We start from the raw sequence: 19,586 nt of genomic DNA, 5'->3' as shown, positions 1-19,586 counted from the left end.
TAAATAAAAAAGACTGATGCGTCCAAACGCGTCCCCCTCCCATCGTGATAAGTTCCCCCAGCGCCGACGTCCAACCTTCCTCGAGAGCTGACCTGAAATGACCGACATCTGTGGCGTGAAAATCCAACCATCATGAGAGACGGCATTTCTGAGTTTCACGTTCAAAAATGACAACAACGTAAGTCTCCTGCCGCGGGGCTCTGCGTCCGTCACTAACATTTATTCAAGCAACGTGCATTAAAAGATGTAAATAAAATAAATTGAAAGAGAAAGGAGAACCGAAGTGTAAGGCTGTTTGCAGTCAGGAAAGTTAAAAGCCATCTTATTAATAGGTGGACGTCAGCAGGACTTCTTCTCCACATGTAAATATTACCCTCCACGGAGGGGGCGTGGTCTGATGGGTTGTATCCAACCAGGAAGGCTGCAGCGTCTGTGATGTCATGACTAGGCTTTTATATCTCACTTTTTTTTCTTTATTCATTTTTATGTGATGTATTGACCAAACAACAAAAATAATCAGTCCTGGGTTTGTAAGCAGTAAGTGGAAAACCAAAAAAGTAGCACTACAGAAAGCTGACCTTTCCCTTTTCTGTTGACCAAACCCTCTAGGTTTTTTGCGCATATCTGTCATGTTAAACACTACATCTTGAAATACATTTTTTTTTCTTTTTTTATCGTCTTTTCGGGTTTAAATCTTCAGTTATTTGTGCATTTTTATTGTTTACAGTCTTCTTTTCTTTAGACAAATCTAAGTTCTGAATTAGCTTTGTAAATAAATACCACTTTTACTATAGTAAGACCTATTTGTGCATCCGCTTTCATTGTTAATACTGAGTATAGGCTTTAATTTTGAAAGGGTTTTCACATTCATTTTATCATTATTTTTTTACTTTTTATCATTAAATTCTTTTTGCTGCACCGAGGCTTGATCGTTTCAGTGCAAAAACCCAATGAAGTAGTCAAAGAAAAGTTAAAAATAAAATAAAACTTGTTGTCTACCAGAACTGTTAAAAATGCTCACATGCACTGAACACAATTTTTGTATCCTATTACAAAATCCTAATATATATATATATATATATATATATATATATATATATATATATATATATATATATATATATATATATATATATATATATATATATATATATATATATATATATATATATATATATATATATATATATATATATATAAATTAACATTCTTATAAATAAAAGCTTTCACAAGAGCCGGACTTCATGTGCAGCTTTCTGAACAGAGGCTCTTGAGAGATCACTCTGAATTTGATGCTGCGAGGATTTAAAGCCAAACATAATTCCTCTGACAACAGTTTCATTTGGCTTCATCCTCTCTTAAATTCGGGGATCTATCATCTGGCAAAATGCGACTATGGAAGCCTCGAGTTTTCTTTCTTTCTTTCTTTCAGCTCTGCCCCCCACCATTAAAGATTGGCCTGCGCGCGGTTAGAAATGTGTTTCTTGGATTTGGAATGCAAATGCTTTGTTCACGAGGAGGAGGGATCAGCGAGGAGCCTGAAAGCGACGAGTTTTTGATTAATGAGCTTTGAAATGGCTCTCCAGGAGCAATAAAAGATGAACTGCTCTTTCTCCCCCCTTTTTCTCTCGCAAGCAAAGAAACGCACACACATCTTTGCATCTTTTCCAAAGTCAAACGTTTATTCTTTAATATTTTTTGGACTATGTTTTTTGGCATTTTGGCACATCTTTAGGGTCAATATTGAAAATGTTATCTTTTAATATAAATATTTTCCTGTCCGTGTGTGCTAATGATGTGGCCAATAAACAAACACATGTCAAATATAGACTCCCTTCCGTCATACAAATAAAACATCAATACAATCCAGAGCCTTTTATTCCCCTGAACTGCACTTTGCATTGGAAGCATAGAGCCGTCTGATGAGTTTTAGATATCTTGGTGTCTAATTATTGATCGCCTGTGCCTGTTTGGACAGTACAGTAAGGCTGCGAGTCAATAAGCTTCTGCTTGACCAAACAGATGCAGCAGCAGCTGAACAAGGAAGCATAATAACGAGAAGCTGCAGGCTGAGCAGAGGAAACGGGAGGAAGCAAACCTCCTCTTGCTTTCTAAAAAAATGCAACAAAAATACAAGTTTGAGCACTTTATTTACAAAATGTTATACACAATAAAATATAACATTTCGATATTATTAGAGTTTCATAATTTATAGAACTGAATAAAAATGATGGAAGACCAATAAAAAAAATAGCAATGGATACACAAGAATGACATGCTGGTGTGTACAATATTTGATACTTGGATAGTCTACGTTTCGCCTAGGGGTTGACATAAGTGGACATCCAGTGAGGTTTATACACTATAATATGCCCCGTTGGTACCAGACTTACTTTTTTTTCAATTAATCATTGCGACTCGTAGCATTTTTCCAAAACCCTGTTTTGCCAACATTTGGAAGTGCAGTGCCCCGTCCGGATTTACAAACTCCCCACTTATAAATACTCGCGATAAATAATGTGCAATACAAAAGCATTTAAATAATAAATAGACTGTGTGCTGTAGTGCGAAAGGTTATGCAAAAAAATTGAGAGGAAAAAATTATAAAGCAATAAATAGGGTGACTAAAACGAGATTCAAACAGACAAAATTTTGCCCTAAAAGTCCTTCTCTCTAAGGATGAGCTTCTACCTTCATGATCTACAAGACTTGCCTTCAAGTAACGGCGTGAAATATTCAGTCCAACATTGCGCATTGCACTTTAGCATTTTTAAAAAATGAACTATGGACAACCAGGCTAGTGTGCGTCTGCGCATCTCCAAATTTTCAAGAAGAATTGACAAAAGCTGCATCATTTAGAAAATAATCACACAATAGCATTAATAGTAATATCAGTAATACTGTAATTATACACACGATTCGCTTGGAGTGTATTATTAGACTAGTGAGGTAATAGAAAAGAGCGCAACATAATTTTGGCACACACACACACACACACACACACGCACACACACACACACACACACCACACACACGGAACCATATATTACAAATGCGTCAGTTTAGGCGCTTCCTGAATCCTTCCCTGAGACGCTTGGTGAGAGGTGAGGTCTGTGTATGTGGGGTGGGGATCACAGGGTCCATGGTGGTGGTTTCCTGGGATCTGGGCGGCGCAGCTGTAGTCCACGCTGGTGGATGAGGGGTGGGGAAGATGGCCAAGGTTGAACATGGGGCCCGAGGCTGGCATGGAATCCACAAAGTTCCCTCCCACATAAACGGGGCTGCCTTGCAAATTGGCGTTGGCAAACCCTCCGTTGCTCTGCATGCCGTGGTGTTCGTACTCGGAGCCTGGGTACCTCTTCTGTTGCGGGATGCAGCCTCCCAATGGCGCAGTGTACGCTGCCAAGCCGTACATGTTTTGCTGTGGCTTGGCAAATGACGGGGGCGAGGGCGCGTCATAGCTGAGGCTGTTCACATTCTGGAGCTGGCCAGAGTATCCAACGTGATTTGGGCCACTCAGTGGCGGGCTCCGGTCTGGGGAGTGTCCCAGGGGGGAGTGCGCGAGCCCTTTAGACTTCTGGTCCTTTTTGTATTTCATCCTCCGGTTCTGAAACCAGATCTTTATTTGGCGCTCCGTGAGATTCAACAGATTCGCCATTTCCACTCTCCGAGGACGACAAAGGTAGCGGTTAAAGTGAAACTCCTTCTCCAGCTCCACCAGTTGTGCACTTGTATAAGCAGTTCTGACCCGTTTGGAGGCCGGTCCCGGTGGGCTTTTCTCGTCGCTCACCTCCCCACCTGTAAAGAAGCACAGCGTCATCTTATTGTGATCAACTGATAAAGTGCAAACACGTTTGGCCCCTCAAACACACAATCAGGATCACTACCTGCCGCAACACAGTTGTTGCTTTTCTGCTTTGAGTTCTGTCGGGTCTCCTTCATCCAGGGGAAGATCTGTTTTGTGAGGGCTGGTGTGGCGGCCCCGGAGGCTCCACCGGAGGGGGACTTCTTCTTTTGGGACGCAGAGCTGTTGGAGCTCGGCGGGGATGCGGACAGAGGAGGTGCCTGCTGCTCTGAAATGCTTCCAGCTTGCGTGCCGCTGTTGCTACTTTGACTGCTGCTTTGGCGCATGCAGTCACCGTTCAGATCCGTGTCTTTGAGGGCCGGGGGCCGAACTGCTGGGGTCTGAATGGGACACACCGGGCCTTGATAGTCACTCTCAATATTAGCAGTGGGGTAGGACTGGTGCGCGGGGCCGTAGCTGTAAGAGTCGGGCTTGGGGTAGCTGTAACCTCCAAACAGTCCAGAGTTGTCGTAATAGGTTGCTTTCTGCATTTTGTGGGTTCAAAGCCAATAAGCCAGAAAAGCTCTATCCAATCGCATGGGTGTTGTGAATTCACGTGATTGGCGTTTCCCACCGTTGCTCTGGTCTTTGAGCTGTAAAAACGAAACAAATTACTCATGAGATCTTTTATTTTTCACACTGATGTTTCAAATGAAATCAGGAAAATAATCGTGAGTGCATCTCTTCGGCCACAGCTCAGGTTGCTATTGGTTACCAGAGTTATTAAATTAGAAGTCACCAACCGTCTGCACGGTCTTCAATGCTTCACGTCAGACTCGAAACTGCTCATTTTCTTTTTTGGCACAAAGCAGTTAAAGTTTAACTTTTTCCTCAAAGAACCCTCCGGGAGGCTTTACGAGTCTGAGACAAATACGCTGAATCAGCATCTGTCACGCGCACACACAATGCCCTTTTGACTAATAACAAGGCCACACAAAGCCATGGTGCACGTATTGTTCGCGCGCGCATGCATTTGGATGGCATGTTTACGCACGTCAGTGGCTGACGACAAACCGACTATATTGGTTATTATTATTATTTCCATTTATTATCTTTACATGTCCTATGCAGTACTGAGTTTTTAAAACGCACAAAGGAATTTCCAAGCGTGCACAAAGAAGCGTGCGTGCGTGGGAGAGTTTTGATGCGTGGGTGGCAATTACATTTTTCATTCTTTGTCTTGTTTTGACAAATTATCAGCTCAAAATAGGACGTTTACGATTAAAAAAATAAAGGGGATGAAAGGCTGTCAAGTTTAAAAGTTCTCAAAATAAAAATATAAAAAGCGCGCGCCAACTTTAACAAAAATATCAAAGGGGCCACGCCACTGTTAGTGGCTTAGGAGCTGCAGACTGCGCCTGCATAACAATCGCACCTGTCAGTGTGGACCGTGGCAAAATTTATGACCGCAAATGTTATGCTTGTAAACGACCTGAAAGAGGACTGAGGAGCAAAATACTCGTGGAGACTCTCAGCCATAGGAATTGTAAAACTAAGCGTAGGAGGAAGGCAGGGGAAAGAATTCCATCCACGGCGTCTTATGCGCGCACAGGCTCGGCGTATAAAGGCCGCTTCCAGTCTGTTTGAGCCCGAGTCTGCAGCGTTACGCACACAAAGAACGCCAGAGCACTTTTTGCACAAATAAGGCAGCGGAAGATCTGAAGGGCGCAGCTTTATAGGATAAAACGGTGACGTTTTTATTTTTAATTCCAATTTTTAATCAATTCCAGACTATTTCATTATTTTTCTGAATTTAATTTTGGGGATGCTGTTCCAAATATAGAAAGCGGGGGAGTGTTTTAATGCTGGACTTCGTAAATAATTGCTCGCGCAGAGCAAGTTGAAGCCATTTCTCATGGTCTCCCTTCGTGATTTAAGCCTCCTTTGAATCGCTGTGAGAGTAAATATGCAGTCGCGAGTTACAAATCACCCTTTCGCCTTGTTAGCAGTTGGCCCTGTTGTGCATTTCCCTTATTAAAGGAGTGTTACTCACCGAAATCTGCGAAGATCTCTTTAATATCCCTCACGCATTCATCACTGCTTCCATCTCGACCTAGAGTACACACAACATTAAATGAAACGTCTTCCTGATATGGTGCCAGTTTTTTCATCCCTGACTTGACTAGCAACAAAGATGACACATTCAGCTTGATATTTCATAAAAATAAACACATTTCCTGTTTGCTTTCAATGATTTTATTGAAGAATAAACCATTGCAGCGGTCACATAATTTTTTCTTTTTTTTCTTCTCTTTTTTTTTTTGCTTTTAAGTTGCTTGAGAAAGAAAAGTCTTACACATGCACTTTTATACAAAGAGCGCAGGCCAAACTTATCGCAACCCTAAGCGGTTTTAGGTGACCTTCTGGGTCAGTCATCTTTAAGCCAAAGTTTAATGAACAACGAGCAGTTTGCTTTTAGCTATAAGCGAGTCTCCAACAAATGTAAAGCTGTGTCTGAGCGCTGCCACATGTAAGGAGAGCTTCTTCACCGGCAGCAGCAGAAGCAAAAACCAATTGGTTGAATTTTGCGTTTAGACGAAAAATGTCGCCCCCAAATTGGTGGATGTGTGCTTCAACAAATTAAGGATTGAATTTGGGGAATATTCTTCTTTTTTTGATGGGGGATTTTTTATGTGGGTGAGCAGTTCTTCAATTCGAGCCCCGAGCTGCTTTTTAAACACCCTGATTTACTAGTAGCAGACATGCTTCCCTTTCACACGGCTGTGTTTTTCGCCTACGCGCTGTTACGGTAAGTTTGCTCCACACAATGGCTGGGACTCAAACTGGAGAGTTATTATCTCAGGCAGTCATTTTTCCCATACCTTTTTTTTTCTTCTATTTGTATTTCCAATTGAACGGCCAACATTGTTTTACTTCTTAAAAACATTAAGTTATATGCTTTTGTCCAAAAATGAAACACGCCAACAATTGGATGCCATGGATAATCGAGGGATTTTTCTGTTCAGAAACTTGGTGTAATTTGGAAAATTATGCAGTAAATGTGACATTAAAAATCGTGGCAAATTGTAGTTTTGTTTCTCAACCAGAAAAAGGGCCTGACGATGCTGATTTTATTCCAAAAACTGTTAAAGTGACTGGAAAAACAGTAGCAAAAATTAGTAAAATGATCCTAAATTGGCCTAAATGATTACATTTTTTATAACTACTGCTACTTGGATAAAGAAAAAAGTCACATTTGTATTCACTGAAGAGAAATAAGGCAAAAATATTCATCCTTACAGGCAAAAATAGAGGCATATGCCTTCCTTATCATTCACTCCTCAGCTTGGTAATCCTTCCAAAGCGTCCATTATGCAATTGTGTATAATATAACTTGGAGGTTAACAAAGCCATACAGCTGAAACCACATAAATCACAGTAAAAGCCAGTGTGACGATAAGACAACAAATTAATGTGATTTACGATCCAGGAGTCAAAAAGAAAAGTTCCTCTCCTACTTCTTCCTCCTCCGAGCCGGCTGTTTGCACGGGCGCAAAAAACAGCTGAAAAGCGCAGAGCGGCTCTGGCTCAATCTGTCGATAATGTTTGAAAGGAAAAATATGAATCTGCTTTCAAAGAGACAGCCGTGGAGCTCCATATCCCCGCTGCTAACCAACATTAACAAGCATCGCCTCCATGCACGGAATGGATTATAATATATTTCCTTGCAACATATTAACCCGTGGTTAAAGGTTGCTTTCCGCCGTGCAGTTTCTTACCTGGGAATCAATTCATCATATAAAGCAAGTTTCCTCTGAGCATGGGTTCCTTTCCACGCAGTCTCTAGAATAAATCCTTCACCCTTTGTCTGCAGACAGAGTTGTCCTAAACCTGATCTTGCTGTTTTTCAGACATTTCCATACACCAGTGGAGACAGTATTCCCGAAAGAATGGAAGGACTTGCATTCAACTACCAATAAAAAGCGAACAAGGTATCCTTATTCCAGAAAAAAAAAATCACTGGCAATCAATCACCCCGGTGAAATTTACAGGGTATAGGCCTGTGCAAATTTGCAGCTTACATTGAGATTTTTTGGTGTTTCGGAAGCTTTATGATGACAAATAAAGGCGCTGCCTTTAGATACAAGCATATTTGTTCACGTGATTGTTCTCTTCTTCAAGCAGGCTCTTACCTCACCAGTCCATTTTGATAAAGGGTGGCGTTTATTTCCTCGTCTCGGCTGTGTGATTGTGAAAATGTTCCTCTCTCTACTTCTTTTTTTATCTTCCCATTTTGAGGATTGCAACTCGCCCTTACTCCACCATTCAAAGGCAAGCTCATGTGCACTTTGGAAGGACTTTAATTATATATTTTTAAAAATACAGCTTCTATAGCAACCATCCCTGCACTTTTGCTGCTTTTGTGTCTGCAGAAAGGATCTCAAATAAAGAAATTTGAAGGATTTCAAGTAATGTTTTGCGTAAATTCACAACAAACGCACATCTTTCAAATCATTTTGGACATTTTTTATTTTTTGTGCTTATGCCAATGGGCCTACCAGAGCGTTTTAAAGAATGATTTATGGGGAAAATGACATGTGAGTTTTTCATGCAGATGGGCATGGATTGTATTCAAATAAAGCGCATCATCTCCTCGCGTTTGTTGTGTCTGTCTTCACACCCTGCTGCAACACAAAGAGCCATGGCTTCTCCTGCATTGTCTCCAGCCACAACCACAAACTCCATGGAATCCCTACAGTGTTTATAAATAAAGGGATGCACAAAAAGACCAAAAATAAATTCGATGGGTATAGTTGCATTTTTAGAGCCCGTGGTCCAGTTCGAGCGATGGGAATCCGAGAAGAAGAAAAGGGATGCAAGACTCGCAGCGTCGAAGCATATGTTCGGAGGGTAATAAAAGTGAAAGATTTACAGTTTTCGCCCGGCCCCCAACAGCCTCGCACACTTAAGGATTACTTACACTGATTTACAAGGAGGCAGATCTGTCAAGCTGACTAAACATCCACCACTTCGAAGAAATCAGAATCAAATCATCCCATATCTCTCTTTAACAAGAAAAGCAGAATTCGGATCAAGTCTGAAGCAAAAAGCAAATGTTTGACAGAAAATGATTATATGTTCTCAGAACTCGTGGTAATTTGTTGCTTTACCATCGTCTTTTCAAGGAAAACTCTTCAGAATGTATTTCAAAAATTAAAATGGACTCTGATTATGGAATGAATGGACCAGGTGATGGGGCCAATCTGAGCTCTAAGAGCAGTTCCTCAAAGCGAGCTATACATGCAGTGCCATCAAGTTTTTTTTTTGTCTTTACGATTACTCCTGTCCATACATTTCAAGATAAATGTCTAAAAATAAAAAATTTCAAATAAGCTCTGTCAAGAAAATATTCCAAATAAAAAAGCATGGGCATGCGGGAAAGAAAGCCACAGCGCAAATTCGCACAGAGCGCACACATCGAATGGAGCAATTGATCAAATATCACGACATTTGATATCGTCATTTACCTGTTCTGCCAACATGAAAAATGCGGAAACATTTACCTACCCGAACATCCATCGGCTCAGATGCGCAGCTACAATGCGGGGCTACAGTTGCGCCGAGAATCGGATATTATTTTCTTGGGGGATCTCTTCAGTTTTCAAGTCTGATAGAGTCCTTGCGATTAATGACGACGCCGTGTTTCTAGGGGGACGTGCTGCATTAATTATTTAGACAATCACGTGGTCGAGAATAGAGAGCGGAGTGGCATAGTCTCTGGATTATATCTCTGAATGCAGACAGCGCACTTTAATATATCTTAGGGGGTTGTCTGGCTCGGAGAGGTTTCTGCGAAAAAACAGCTGGAAATCAAACATGGCCGGATGGAGAGCAAGGCTGTTGTGTTCATGCACTGGGTGCAGTGTCATTGAAAATGGCACTGCCTTTGGCTCTCATTTATTGCTGTTCAGACATGTAGGTCAGTGTGGCTGCACGCTCCACGTTATAGTAGACTGCTCTGACCTGACATCACTCAGTGTTGATAGAACAATCTTTTTATTTATTTTAAGTAAACATGATGAGATTAGAAGCTCTGGGCTTCCATGTTTTATATGGAAAAGCTAAATAAAATTTTAAAAAATAAAAGACAATGCCTAACAATCGCGTGTAAAGACAAAGTCCAAAGGTAAGTTTGTGCCCCTCCCCCTCGACATATTGTCTTCAGCATCAATATCCGGATCACTTTTGACAGGACGCTGAACTGGAAGCATCACTTTGTCTTTGGTTCTTCCCAACTCTGATCCAATTTATAAGTAACCTAAAAGCATTTATGGGCACGCGCAATGGTCTGCATGTGCGCGACATGGACTGTGGTCACCGGAAATGGGTGACAACAAAAATACCTTTCCACATTTCTGATTAAAATTTGTTCATATCAGAGATTATTTTATGGCGTTAAAGTGGCTCATTCTCTGAAGTATGAGCCGCAAAAGGATCTAATAAACGCCCACGCGTTACAATTGACCAAAATAGAAATGCACAGTCAATCACATAGGGAAGGTTCCACGCATTTTGTTTAGCTGTATGAAAATCCAATGTTGTTTCTGACGGGAATCAACAATTATAATGAGTTTTGCATTTGCTTTGTCCTTTATTTTCTTAATCGTTGTTCTTTTAAACGATCCAACAAAAGAGGGTTTTTTTCCTTTTTTTGGAGTGTTTCAAATAGATATACAAATAATTCATGTACGTTTTTGCGCATGGCGAGGCGCTCAAACAGATGAAAGCTAATTAATGATATGTACACGACTGTATAAAACTTGCGTTTCTTTTTTCCATTGTTTTTGTACATTTCCTGGTTTCTGGATCACAGTCTTAGGTCCTAAAATCTTTACAGTTTCAGGATAAATGTGACAGTGGTGCGGATGGTGCGCATTTGGTCAGTTTGCGTGCTTGGGTCCAATTTGCACAACCAAAGGACGGTTTTGTGGAGGAATAATTTAAAATTTACAGCTCAAACCACACTAATAAAATCAGTTAAAATATAATTGTTTAAAAAAATCTTTAAAAACGTTTTTGTTGAACATTTATTTATAGAACTTTACTTTGAATAATTCAAAATAAACATCCACAAAAAAACACAGCAGATATTTAAATGCATAATTATTAGAAATCTTTATTTTTCCAATATACTTTGCACATCTCAAAGCACCATACAAGATAAAAAACTGTACAAATATAAAGAACAAAACAACTGTTCATCTGACACGAGGAGACAAATGCACAAACAGATCCTCCTCGGGGGTTGCGCCTGATATAAATACAGCTCAAACACGTGTAAAATGTGGAATTAAGTGACTCTTTACTTTGAATGGGCTTTAGGTTTTTTAACAGCACAACAGTCTTCCAAACCAAAGCGAGTAGCGCCTGGGAGAGAAAATGCTGCCTGTCCGGCGGGTCAGGGGTGCTGGGGTCAGTCCTCGCGGCTGAAATGTGTCCCCGGGACGAACCTGCCTCAGCTGCCTTTGTCGACCTTCGGATGAAATACCTTTTCAACCCTCTCATCACTTTAGAGTAGAGACCTCCTTGTACTAAAAAAGCTTCTGGGCTTTTTCTATTCGTGCACAATGACCATATAAAACAAAAAATATATATTTATAAATTTGTCCTCAAACATGACCAGAAACTCCTGCTTTGCGCAGGTCAACTTGGTGTAAATAAAAGGAAACATTCAACTAAGACTATTAAATAAAGCCATGCTTATAATGCAAGAGTTGAAATAATCAGCGCTTAGGGAAGAGTTTTAATAAAATTGTGTGCTATGCAAAAAAAACAACTTTTTAACAAATAAATAACCACGTAACTTCGTAAAAATAAACCACTTTAATCCTAAATATTCGATTATGTCCGATGGGGGTAAAAACGGCCAAAATCAATTTGAGCCATGCAGGATCGAATGATCATTCATGTGAGTTTCATATAGAATAAGAGAGCCCACTGAAAATGTACACTGTTTACAGAGATGTCAGAGGAGATTTATAAGGGCGCTCAGACCAGAATGCGCGCAGGAATGTCTTCCGTGTGGGAATAGAAATTTGGGTTAAGGAGATTTCCAAGCTAGTTATTTTTGTACAAAATAAGTTAAAACAAACAAGTCACAGAAAAAAATCTTGCTGCTGAAACACTCAGCGGGAAATTTCGTAACTTACGAAATAAGGTTGAGGTGTGTTTGGCGTGATCTTCAAAAAATAATGCCTCCTTCAAGTATTTTTATTGTGCGTACGGCTAGAAAAGAAGTCTGATTTGATAAAACTGGTGTCATTTGAATACATTTGTCTAATCAAAGGTTAAAAATGGTCAAATGTAAAGACAAATCCACAATGTTGGCGTTTTTTTTTATTATTTAAAATAAATATAAAAATAATCCGATTTTTGTACGTTTTTTTAAACGTTTAAACCTCTTTGTTTTGAAAACTGTTTTATCTAACCCAGTCCGGAATCAGCCCTGTTGAATTCATTTTTGTTGAATAAAGAAATGCAAAAACCAACACCAGTTCATGCAATAGTGAGATGCAACATTTTTATGTACATTTCACTCTGAAAATACGTCCCCCTTTTGCTCATAACGCTGTAATGTCCGTTTGGTTATCCTTCTGAATGTTCTGCAGATGGCTGGAGGTTGGAGGAGCAGATCTGCCCTTGGTGTTTGGCAGTTTGTGGTCTTTCTTCCATTTCATTCGTCTGTTCTGAAACCAGATTTTGATTTGCCTCTCGGACAGACAAAGAGTGTGCGCGATCTCGATCCGCCGCCGCCTGGTCAGGTACCTGTTAAAATGAAACTCCTTTTCCAGCTCCAAAACCTGCTGCCGGGTGTAAGCCGTCCTGGACCGTTTGGGCTCTGATCCCGTGTAGTCGGGGTTCACTGGGACAAAGGACGGAAAAAACAACCACAACAACAACAAAGTCACCAAATGTGTCCACATGCAGCACGCAGGCAAAAGGCAAAACAAAACCTCCGTGCGCCAAAATGCGCCAAAAGTTTTAGGAAATCTTACGAATACATAATCTGTATAAATATAGTTTGTTATTTTAATCAAAGCGGATATGCAGCTTTAAGAGGCTTAACATCAGTCTATATGTGCTTCCAGGCGTTCACCCAGTGGCCTATTTCCTGAGCTATAAAAATTTATGACTTGTGTAATTGTCGAGGCCTCTCAAAGGCTCCTATAAATATTACACTGAACGGCTCCTTAACTACAAGGCGCAGGTAATCTAGAGAAGGAAAAGGATCTTACCGGTAGTAACGTGAACTTTCTTCATCCATGGATAAACTACTGCTGGCTGCTTGGCTTGTATCCCATTTTGGGTCTTTGTGCTTTGCTGTTGTCCACAAGTCCGAGGTCCGGCCGCTTGGACCGGGGGGCCTTGATCAGTCTGTGCCGCAAAATGGCTCGGATGGTTGGCTCTGTCGTGCACATGAGCTCGTGGCTGCACTGCAGGGTCCGGCACAGTGGTGCAGCTGAAGGGTTGCTCCGTGTAGTTTGACCGTGGGTAGATCCCTGGATGCTGAAACTCTGTGTCCTGCGATTGACTGTAGTAGTCCGAGCCCTGCTCAGGTATATAGTTATTCTGCGAATATTCCTCGCACGGAGGAAATTTGGGATCCACATACTTAGAGTTCACCATATACGAACTCATGGCCATTAATTTCTGAAGGTAGAAAATACTAATTTTTCTCGAGTTGTCTTTTTTTCCTCCCTCCATAAAGCCCTCCTACTTGGTGTCAACTGAATAAAGTTAGCGAACCATGTGACCAGATCGGCCAATGGAGGTGATGCATCTCTAAACACGAGTAAACATACAACAAAACGCATCAAACACAAATTAAAACAGAGATTACACCCTAGAGGAACATTAATAACAAAATATGCAATTTCCAAAAGCATCTGTGTGCCAAAAGGATAAAGAAATAAAATCCCTGAATAAATAAATTACTGTAATTTTATTGACTCTAGTTAACTTTCCAAATAAGACCCCATCTGACTATAAAATCATAATTTATAAACTTTAATTTTTGGTTTTTAAGAGTGATGGTTTTCTACTGTCTATCTTGGAGGTATAGTGTTCAACGGAGAAGGCAACAAAAGACACAAAAAGCCCTTTGGCATAAAAGCAGGGAAGAATGACTGAGGACAAGTGATGGACACTGTCTTTGTCAAGATGGGGTCATCCAAAAGTTACATGACTCTCATCTCTTCATCTGCCCCTGTCCCTTTGAAAAAAAGGAGAAGAAAAGTGTTTCGGGAGCCCATTGGTCAGTGGCAACAGCTTCTGGGAATCAATAACTTGGAGACAGAAACCATCCAGAGGAGCAGAAAGCCAGAGTTGGAGCATGCTGGGGGTGCTTTTGCTAAATCCTTTCCAGAGAAACTAAGTGAATAAAATGAAAAATGCAACTTTCCTCATATTTTTGCATCTGAAAATTTTTAATTTCTTGAGTCTCTGATCATTTAGATCGAATATATCTGTGATTTTCCATCACTGGGACAGCTGATGGTCTTTCAGATGTCACCTCAGTAAAGATGCATAAGTGAAGTTTTTTCATCGACCATATACTCCCCTAGAATCGAATCTGTGATTGAGCGTTCTTCACACAAATTCGGTTCTACAGGGTATATATAGACGACGGGAAGCCACGATGGCCACTTTTGGTCCCCTAGAAACTTCCTCAATAAGGCTCTCTTTTGAAAAAGCTCACAAAAGATTCAACCAATAAATTAATAAATAAAACTAAAACACAAATGTTGTAAAGGTTAGAATAAAACTGAAATGACAGGGTTTCACTTATTAATTATTATTTGGGTTTTTTTTGTCTGCAAATTTGCCAGTTTTTCTTTTTTTCTTTTTTAAATTCAGTTTTTTTTTGTCTCATTCACATTTCGTTACGTTTTAAAGCACAATCAATCTGTGGAGTGAGCATAACTTCTCAAGAAGCGCTGCTGTCAACTGAGGCAGTGATTGAGCAGCAGGAAAAAAAAGGTCTTCATCATTTCCGTGCAGCTCTTTCTGACTTTTTATTCAAATTCATAACAATGGCACACTAATAGTTCTTATTTTAAAATATATTATATTATTTATTTACTTATTTTAAAGATATAAGTCGATTGGTGTGATTAAATAATGAGTCTTAAAAATAATGAATGTATAAATTAACGGGATGCGTAAAAGTTGCACGTATAGACCCGGTGCGCTGAACGCCGGCTGGTTAACATTGAGATGCTTATCAGCACTGACCGAAAGATGAGGCCAGAGGCCACCGAGGTCAGGCAAAATCATTTACAAACTTCCAAAAAGTTTAATTATTTCTGCTGCTGCTGACAGCTCAAAGGGGGCAGAAGTTTGCCAAATCCTTGTCATCCATTTTCCAAGCAGCATGGCGGCAACTGCGAGGCCTGAAAGCCCGTCTCCATAAAATCTAATCTGATCAAAAGTGGCAGATGCGGACAGATACTTTGGGATGAACTAAACTTTGTAAAAATATATAGGTGTGTTTGAACATGAAGCCCATTGTTTCAGTTGCCTCATCATCTAAGATGAGAACATAAATATATTTTCCTGTTCAGAGTTTCCTATACTTTTTCGGGGGAACTGAAATAAATTTTGAATATGAAAAGAATACATTTATTTCATTACCACAGCGTAAAAACAAGCAAAAATTAGGGAAGTTTGGTGCGTCAATTTCACTCAGTTGGCCTAAATAACATATTTTTAGCCTATAAATAAGGGGTAAAATGCATTAAAATGTGTCATAATAAACTAAGAGCATTGGGAAAGCGAATCAGCTAACTATGCTGTTGAAAAACGAAATCCAGAAATGAGCCAAACTCCATTGTTTTTGAAAGGTTTACGCAAATACCGGACACTCATGATTTTCGTTGTAAAAAACATGGGCAATGATACAAAAAAGGTAAATAGTCCTTCCACGTTACATTTTGATATTTGTTAGACGCCCTGACCTGTCTTTCACCTTCCCCTGCCAGACCTTCAGACGGGTCAAAGCCGCCAGATTCCCAACAAAAGAACGATAAAGTCAGCGTTTCCTGAAAGCTCGTGGTGAAGGAAAGGCCAAACTATGTCGCCTGAAACTCTTTTCACTTCAAATATTTCTGTTCCCATTAATGGAAAAGTTGATGTTTTAAAAAACATCTATTATAATAAATGAAAAGAACTTTCCCTTAGTTCATCATAAAATAAATAATCATTTCATGAAAATCAAATCAAATATTTCATCATTAAATAGATTTTTTAAAACAATTTTATAAAACAAACGGGCCTCAAAACCACCAGGCCTATAACTGAGTAAACAAAAGGAAAACACAAGAATTTGCTCGAGTTTCAAAGCTATTTTACAAGACAAGTCACGAAAAGTAAAATGAAAAATTACTTAATTTAAGACAGAAAAACGAATTCTTAAATTTAGAAATCTCTCTATCCTAAAACAACAAATTCAGACGCCCATATCGAATTAGTCAGACCACATCCAAACGAGGAAAAGACATTAATCCAACCAAAATTAAGCAAACTGAACAAACAAACCTCCCAACATGCACACAAAACTTCGTGACAGCAACATGTGTTTATCCAGGGAACCGCTGCGTTTGAGTCTTTGCAGACAGGAAACAACATTACGCATGTGACATCACACGCCCAGAGCAAAAGCAAAAAAAAAAAAAAAAAAAAAACGGGGCTTACCGAGGAGACCCAAACACGCGCAGCACCGAGCCCAAAAATGATCCATGGAGCAGCGCAGCCGAGTCCGGCGGAGCTCCCTGTCAAATGAAGCGATATTCCTGCCCATCTGGACCCTCTTTCTAATTCACAATGAGAATTATATTTTGGCTTGTCAAGTCCCAAGCCATAAAACAAACTTTAATGGCGTCACGTGTTTCCTCGCAGCCATTCACAACCCCGCACTGGCCCATAAATAATCCCCGAAGTTGCACTTATTCAATATTGCCGATATTTCTGGCGCGCACAGAGTAAAGGTGATGGAGAGGAAACTGAAATTTTCGTGATGTGAACAACAGGGGGAAAAAAACACGTTTGAATCTGTAGATATATAAATGTTTGAAGCGGCCATGTGATCTAATATCAGGTTAATTGAATCAACAAACAGACTTGAGTCATTAAATAGTGTGATTCCTTATTGGAAGCGGGTTTATAATTTCATTAAATTGCCAGTAAAGGAGTCTATCACCCTCTTAGACTCATGCTTTTCTCCTTATAGTGAACCTGCCACAGTTTTAGTGGTCTCATTCCTTCTTTTAGGCCAATCCCGGAGCGCAGCGCCCTTTTGCCCCTCCCTTCTTTTGCTTTTCAAAATGGGGAGAGGGTTTGTTCTGAGGTTTGGGTGGATGCCAGTATTGCACGCTGGATGGTGTCAAAGCCTCCTTTTTTGTGCAACTGTAATTGTTATAGATATGGATAGAGTTGAACTTAAATATAAGGCCTTAACACAGTAGTTGTTAATGATCATTGCGCTTTTGTTGTGTTATAATTGTTATAATTCTATTTTGCTTGAGTCTCTCTAAGTAAAAAAACAACACACGCACACACACGCTCACAACGTTTTTATATGAACAAATTTCCCAAAGATGTTAGTTTTTTTCAGTTTTTCCTGTTGCTAATAAACGTCTACTGATGCATGCATAAAAACAGACCAAAACCTAAATATTTACAAAATAAACAATAAGAATCGTGCTTTTAATGTCATGGAATAAACACAATACATTTAAGCATATTTAACCTGTGATGTGCAACGTTTAATTCCGGGCGTAAGGACAATTGCAGATGATGATTTATGATACCACAGGCGCACACACACACATACACCATCATCACACTCATGGATAAACTGGGTCACGTGACCTTCAAACTCTCAGCTTTTGTCTTTCTGCAGCAGAGCTCAGGGACTGAGCGCTGGACAACAGCGCCTTCTGCTGGTCTTTGAAACACCCTCCTCTGTTCCTCTGAACAAGACCCACCAGAGTCAACGGGTCAGTTCAAATGTTGTTGTTGGAGCAGAACAGAAAAAAGGAATAAAATGCGCTTTTAAGAGTGAGTGGCTCCTTTGTGTTATGTGTAGTAAAAATGGGCTTTAAAGGAACTGGAGGGCGAAGTTTTTATGAATGTTTTTTTATTTGCTCTAAAACATTTTATTTTAACTCCACCTTCACTGTTGCGTTACCCTAATCTTTATTTCATTATTTTTTATTATCTGTTTTTGAAAATAGAAAACAAGTGAAAGGAGGCAGTTTAAAAAAAAGAACAGTTGTTACTGACTGCAGGTCAAGCTGGAAAAGCTGCTGATGGTTTGAGACAACAAACTAAACGTGGATTAAATCTTGTTGTCCGAGTGCAAAAAGGCAAAGGTCGGAACCAGTCAAACAAAATTAATAGAATAAAATAAATGATGTAAAATTTGAATTGTCAATTGAGTCTTATAAAGTAGTAGAATTGGGCCGAAGTCTTTGGATCTATGAAAATAGCGCATGGATGAACTACAAGGAATGAGATTAAAAAGAGAAATTAACTGAGTTTGGGGAAAAACGTTTTTAAGGGCTGAATTTAGATGTTTTCCCACTCAATTGAATTCATTAAAAAGCTTATATCTGCCCTTTTAGAGAAGAATGGAATAGCTTGGAGCTGCGCCCCTCCTCTAAGGTCCATTTTGCCGCATTGCAGTTGGCTGTAAATACTTTCGCAGCTGCCTGTCAGGCACCAGTGAAATACTGTCTTTGTTCAGTTGTCCCCCATCTTAAAGCAACCAAAAACAACTACGAAACCTGCACTGCTTTGGCAAACGGAAATGCAACGATTGAAATTTTGAATATTTGACGATTTCAGTTAGGTAGCGATAATTTGAATCTGTCAGACTTTCTAATTCACCAAAAAGAGGGATAGTTATAGCTACTAATTTGCTGGATACACTTCTTACAAACAAAAACATACTAAGATTGTAAATAAAAGACTAAATTACGAATTTAAAAATATCCACGATAATATCGAAAATATTCTGATTCAGTCTTTCACGGAAACATCAACATAAATACATCAACATATTTTACCAAAAAGAGTAAAACAAGTCTTGCTTAAAAGAGCAATACATAATCCTATCGGATGCGTTGTTTTTCAATGCAAAATTAAAACTACAACAATTGTGTATTTAAAAAAATATATTCATGTGATACGGATAAAACAAAAACAAAAAAAATCATTCCAGCAGAACATGCAACACGTGAGAAGCCCAAATTGCCAGAGTGAGATTACCTCACTGCTAATTTACATGACTAATGAAACAGGAAGCTGTCAAACATGGCGAACTTGCGCGCACACACGCACAGGTGCAACACTTACCTTTATTCGGGAGAAAATCCTGGTTTAATCTTCGGGTTTTACGCATTTTGACAAAAGCTCCGAAGAGCCACTGCTGCTGTGTCCGCGACGGCATGGAGAAAGCTGAAACGCTCCTCCTGTCAGTCATCCGGGAGCGGGACTGCCGCAGAGCCGCAAATGTGCGCCTGTTCGATGAGACCTTAATGAAACGAATGAAGGTCGATTTTTTTTTTTTTTTTCAGAATAGCCAACCGTGGCGTTTTGGTTTTAACACCATAGACGCAGAATGCAGTGGGGGGAAATCGCCTGGGAAATCAGGAAAAGGGCCATGAAGACGTTTGCCTCTCACACATGACCAGTGGCATCCAATGACAGGCGATGGAGGCACATAAAAACCTCTATTGCC

The 19,586-nt window shown here is 39.9% G+C and overlaps 1 protein-coding gene, 1 long non-coding RNA gene and 1 other non-coding gene across 5 annotated transcripts; 1 reads left to right on the top strand and 2 right to left on the bottom strand.

Annotated features, from left to right (window-relative positions):
• Nucleotides 1–2,131: 2,131 nt before the first annotated feature.
• On the bottom strand, nt 2,132–19,254 carry hoxd3 (homeobox D3). 3 transcript variants are annotated; one of them, XM_011489800.3, is made up of 4 exons: nt 19,202–19,254; nt 5,838–5,897; nt 3,888–4,437; nt 2,132–3,798 (listed from the first exon to the last, which is right to left on the bottom strand). In XM_011489800.3, the coding sequence occupies exons 3-4, from the start codon at nt 4,333–4,335 to the stop codon at nt 3,047–3,049; spliced, it is 1,200 nt and encodes a 399-aa protein (XP_011488102.1). In that variant the 5' UTR covers nt 4,336–4,437; nt 5,838–5,897; nt 19,202–19,254; the 3' UTR covers nt 2,132–3,046. The 3 variants fall into 3 exon arrangements, with proteins under 3 accessions (XP_011488102.1, XP_011488104.1, XP_011488103.1); XM_011489802.3 differs by lacking the exon at nt 19,202–19,254 and adding an exon at nt 9,353–10,881; XM_011489801.3 differs by lacking the exon at nt 19,202–19,254 and adding an exon at nt 7,564–7,704.
• LOC105356826 lies at nt 5,839–8,441 on the top strand. The gene is made up of 2 exons (XR_910900.2): nt 5,839–6,593; nt 7,696–8,441. It is a non-coding gene; the product is annotated as an uncharacterized LOC105356826 (long non-coding RNA).
• mir10b (microRNA 10b) lies at nt 14,377–14,484 on the bottom strand. The gene has a single exon (NR_107199.1). It is a non-coding gene; the product is annotated as a microRNA 10b (primary transcript).
• Nucleotides 19,255–19,586: the final 332 nt, after the last annotated feature.

This window comes from Oryzias latipes, chromosome 21 (genome assembly GCF_002234675.1).
Source record: "Oryzias latipes chromosome 21, ASM223467v1".
Taxonomy (NCBI): Eukaryota; Metazoa; Chordata; class Actinopteri; order Beloniformes; family Adrianichthyidae; genus Oryzias; species Oryzias latipes.
Note: the sequence above shows the minus strand (reverse complement) of the source record. Positions and strands in the feature narration are given on the sequence as shown.

Bases quoted from the DNA above. Each gene is read 5' to 3' on its own strand.
- hoxd3 (XM_011489800.3), bottom strand. From the start codon at position 4,335: ATGCAGAAAGCAACCTATTACGACAACTCTGGACTGTTTGGAGGTTAC. The intron at 3,799-3,887 runs GTAGTGATCCTG...GCTTCTTTACAG, and splicing joins CAACAACTGTGTTGCGGCAG to GTGGGGAGGTGAGCGACGAG.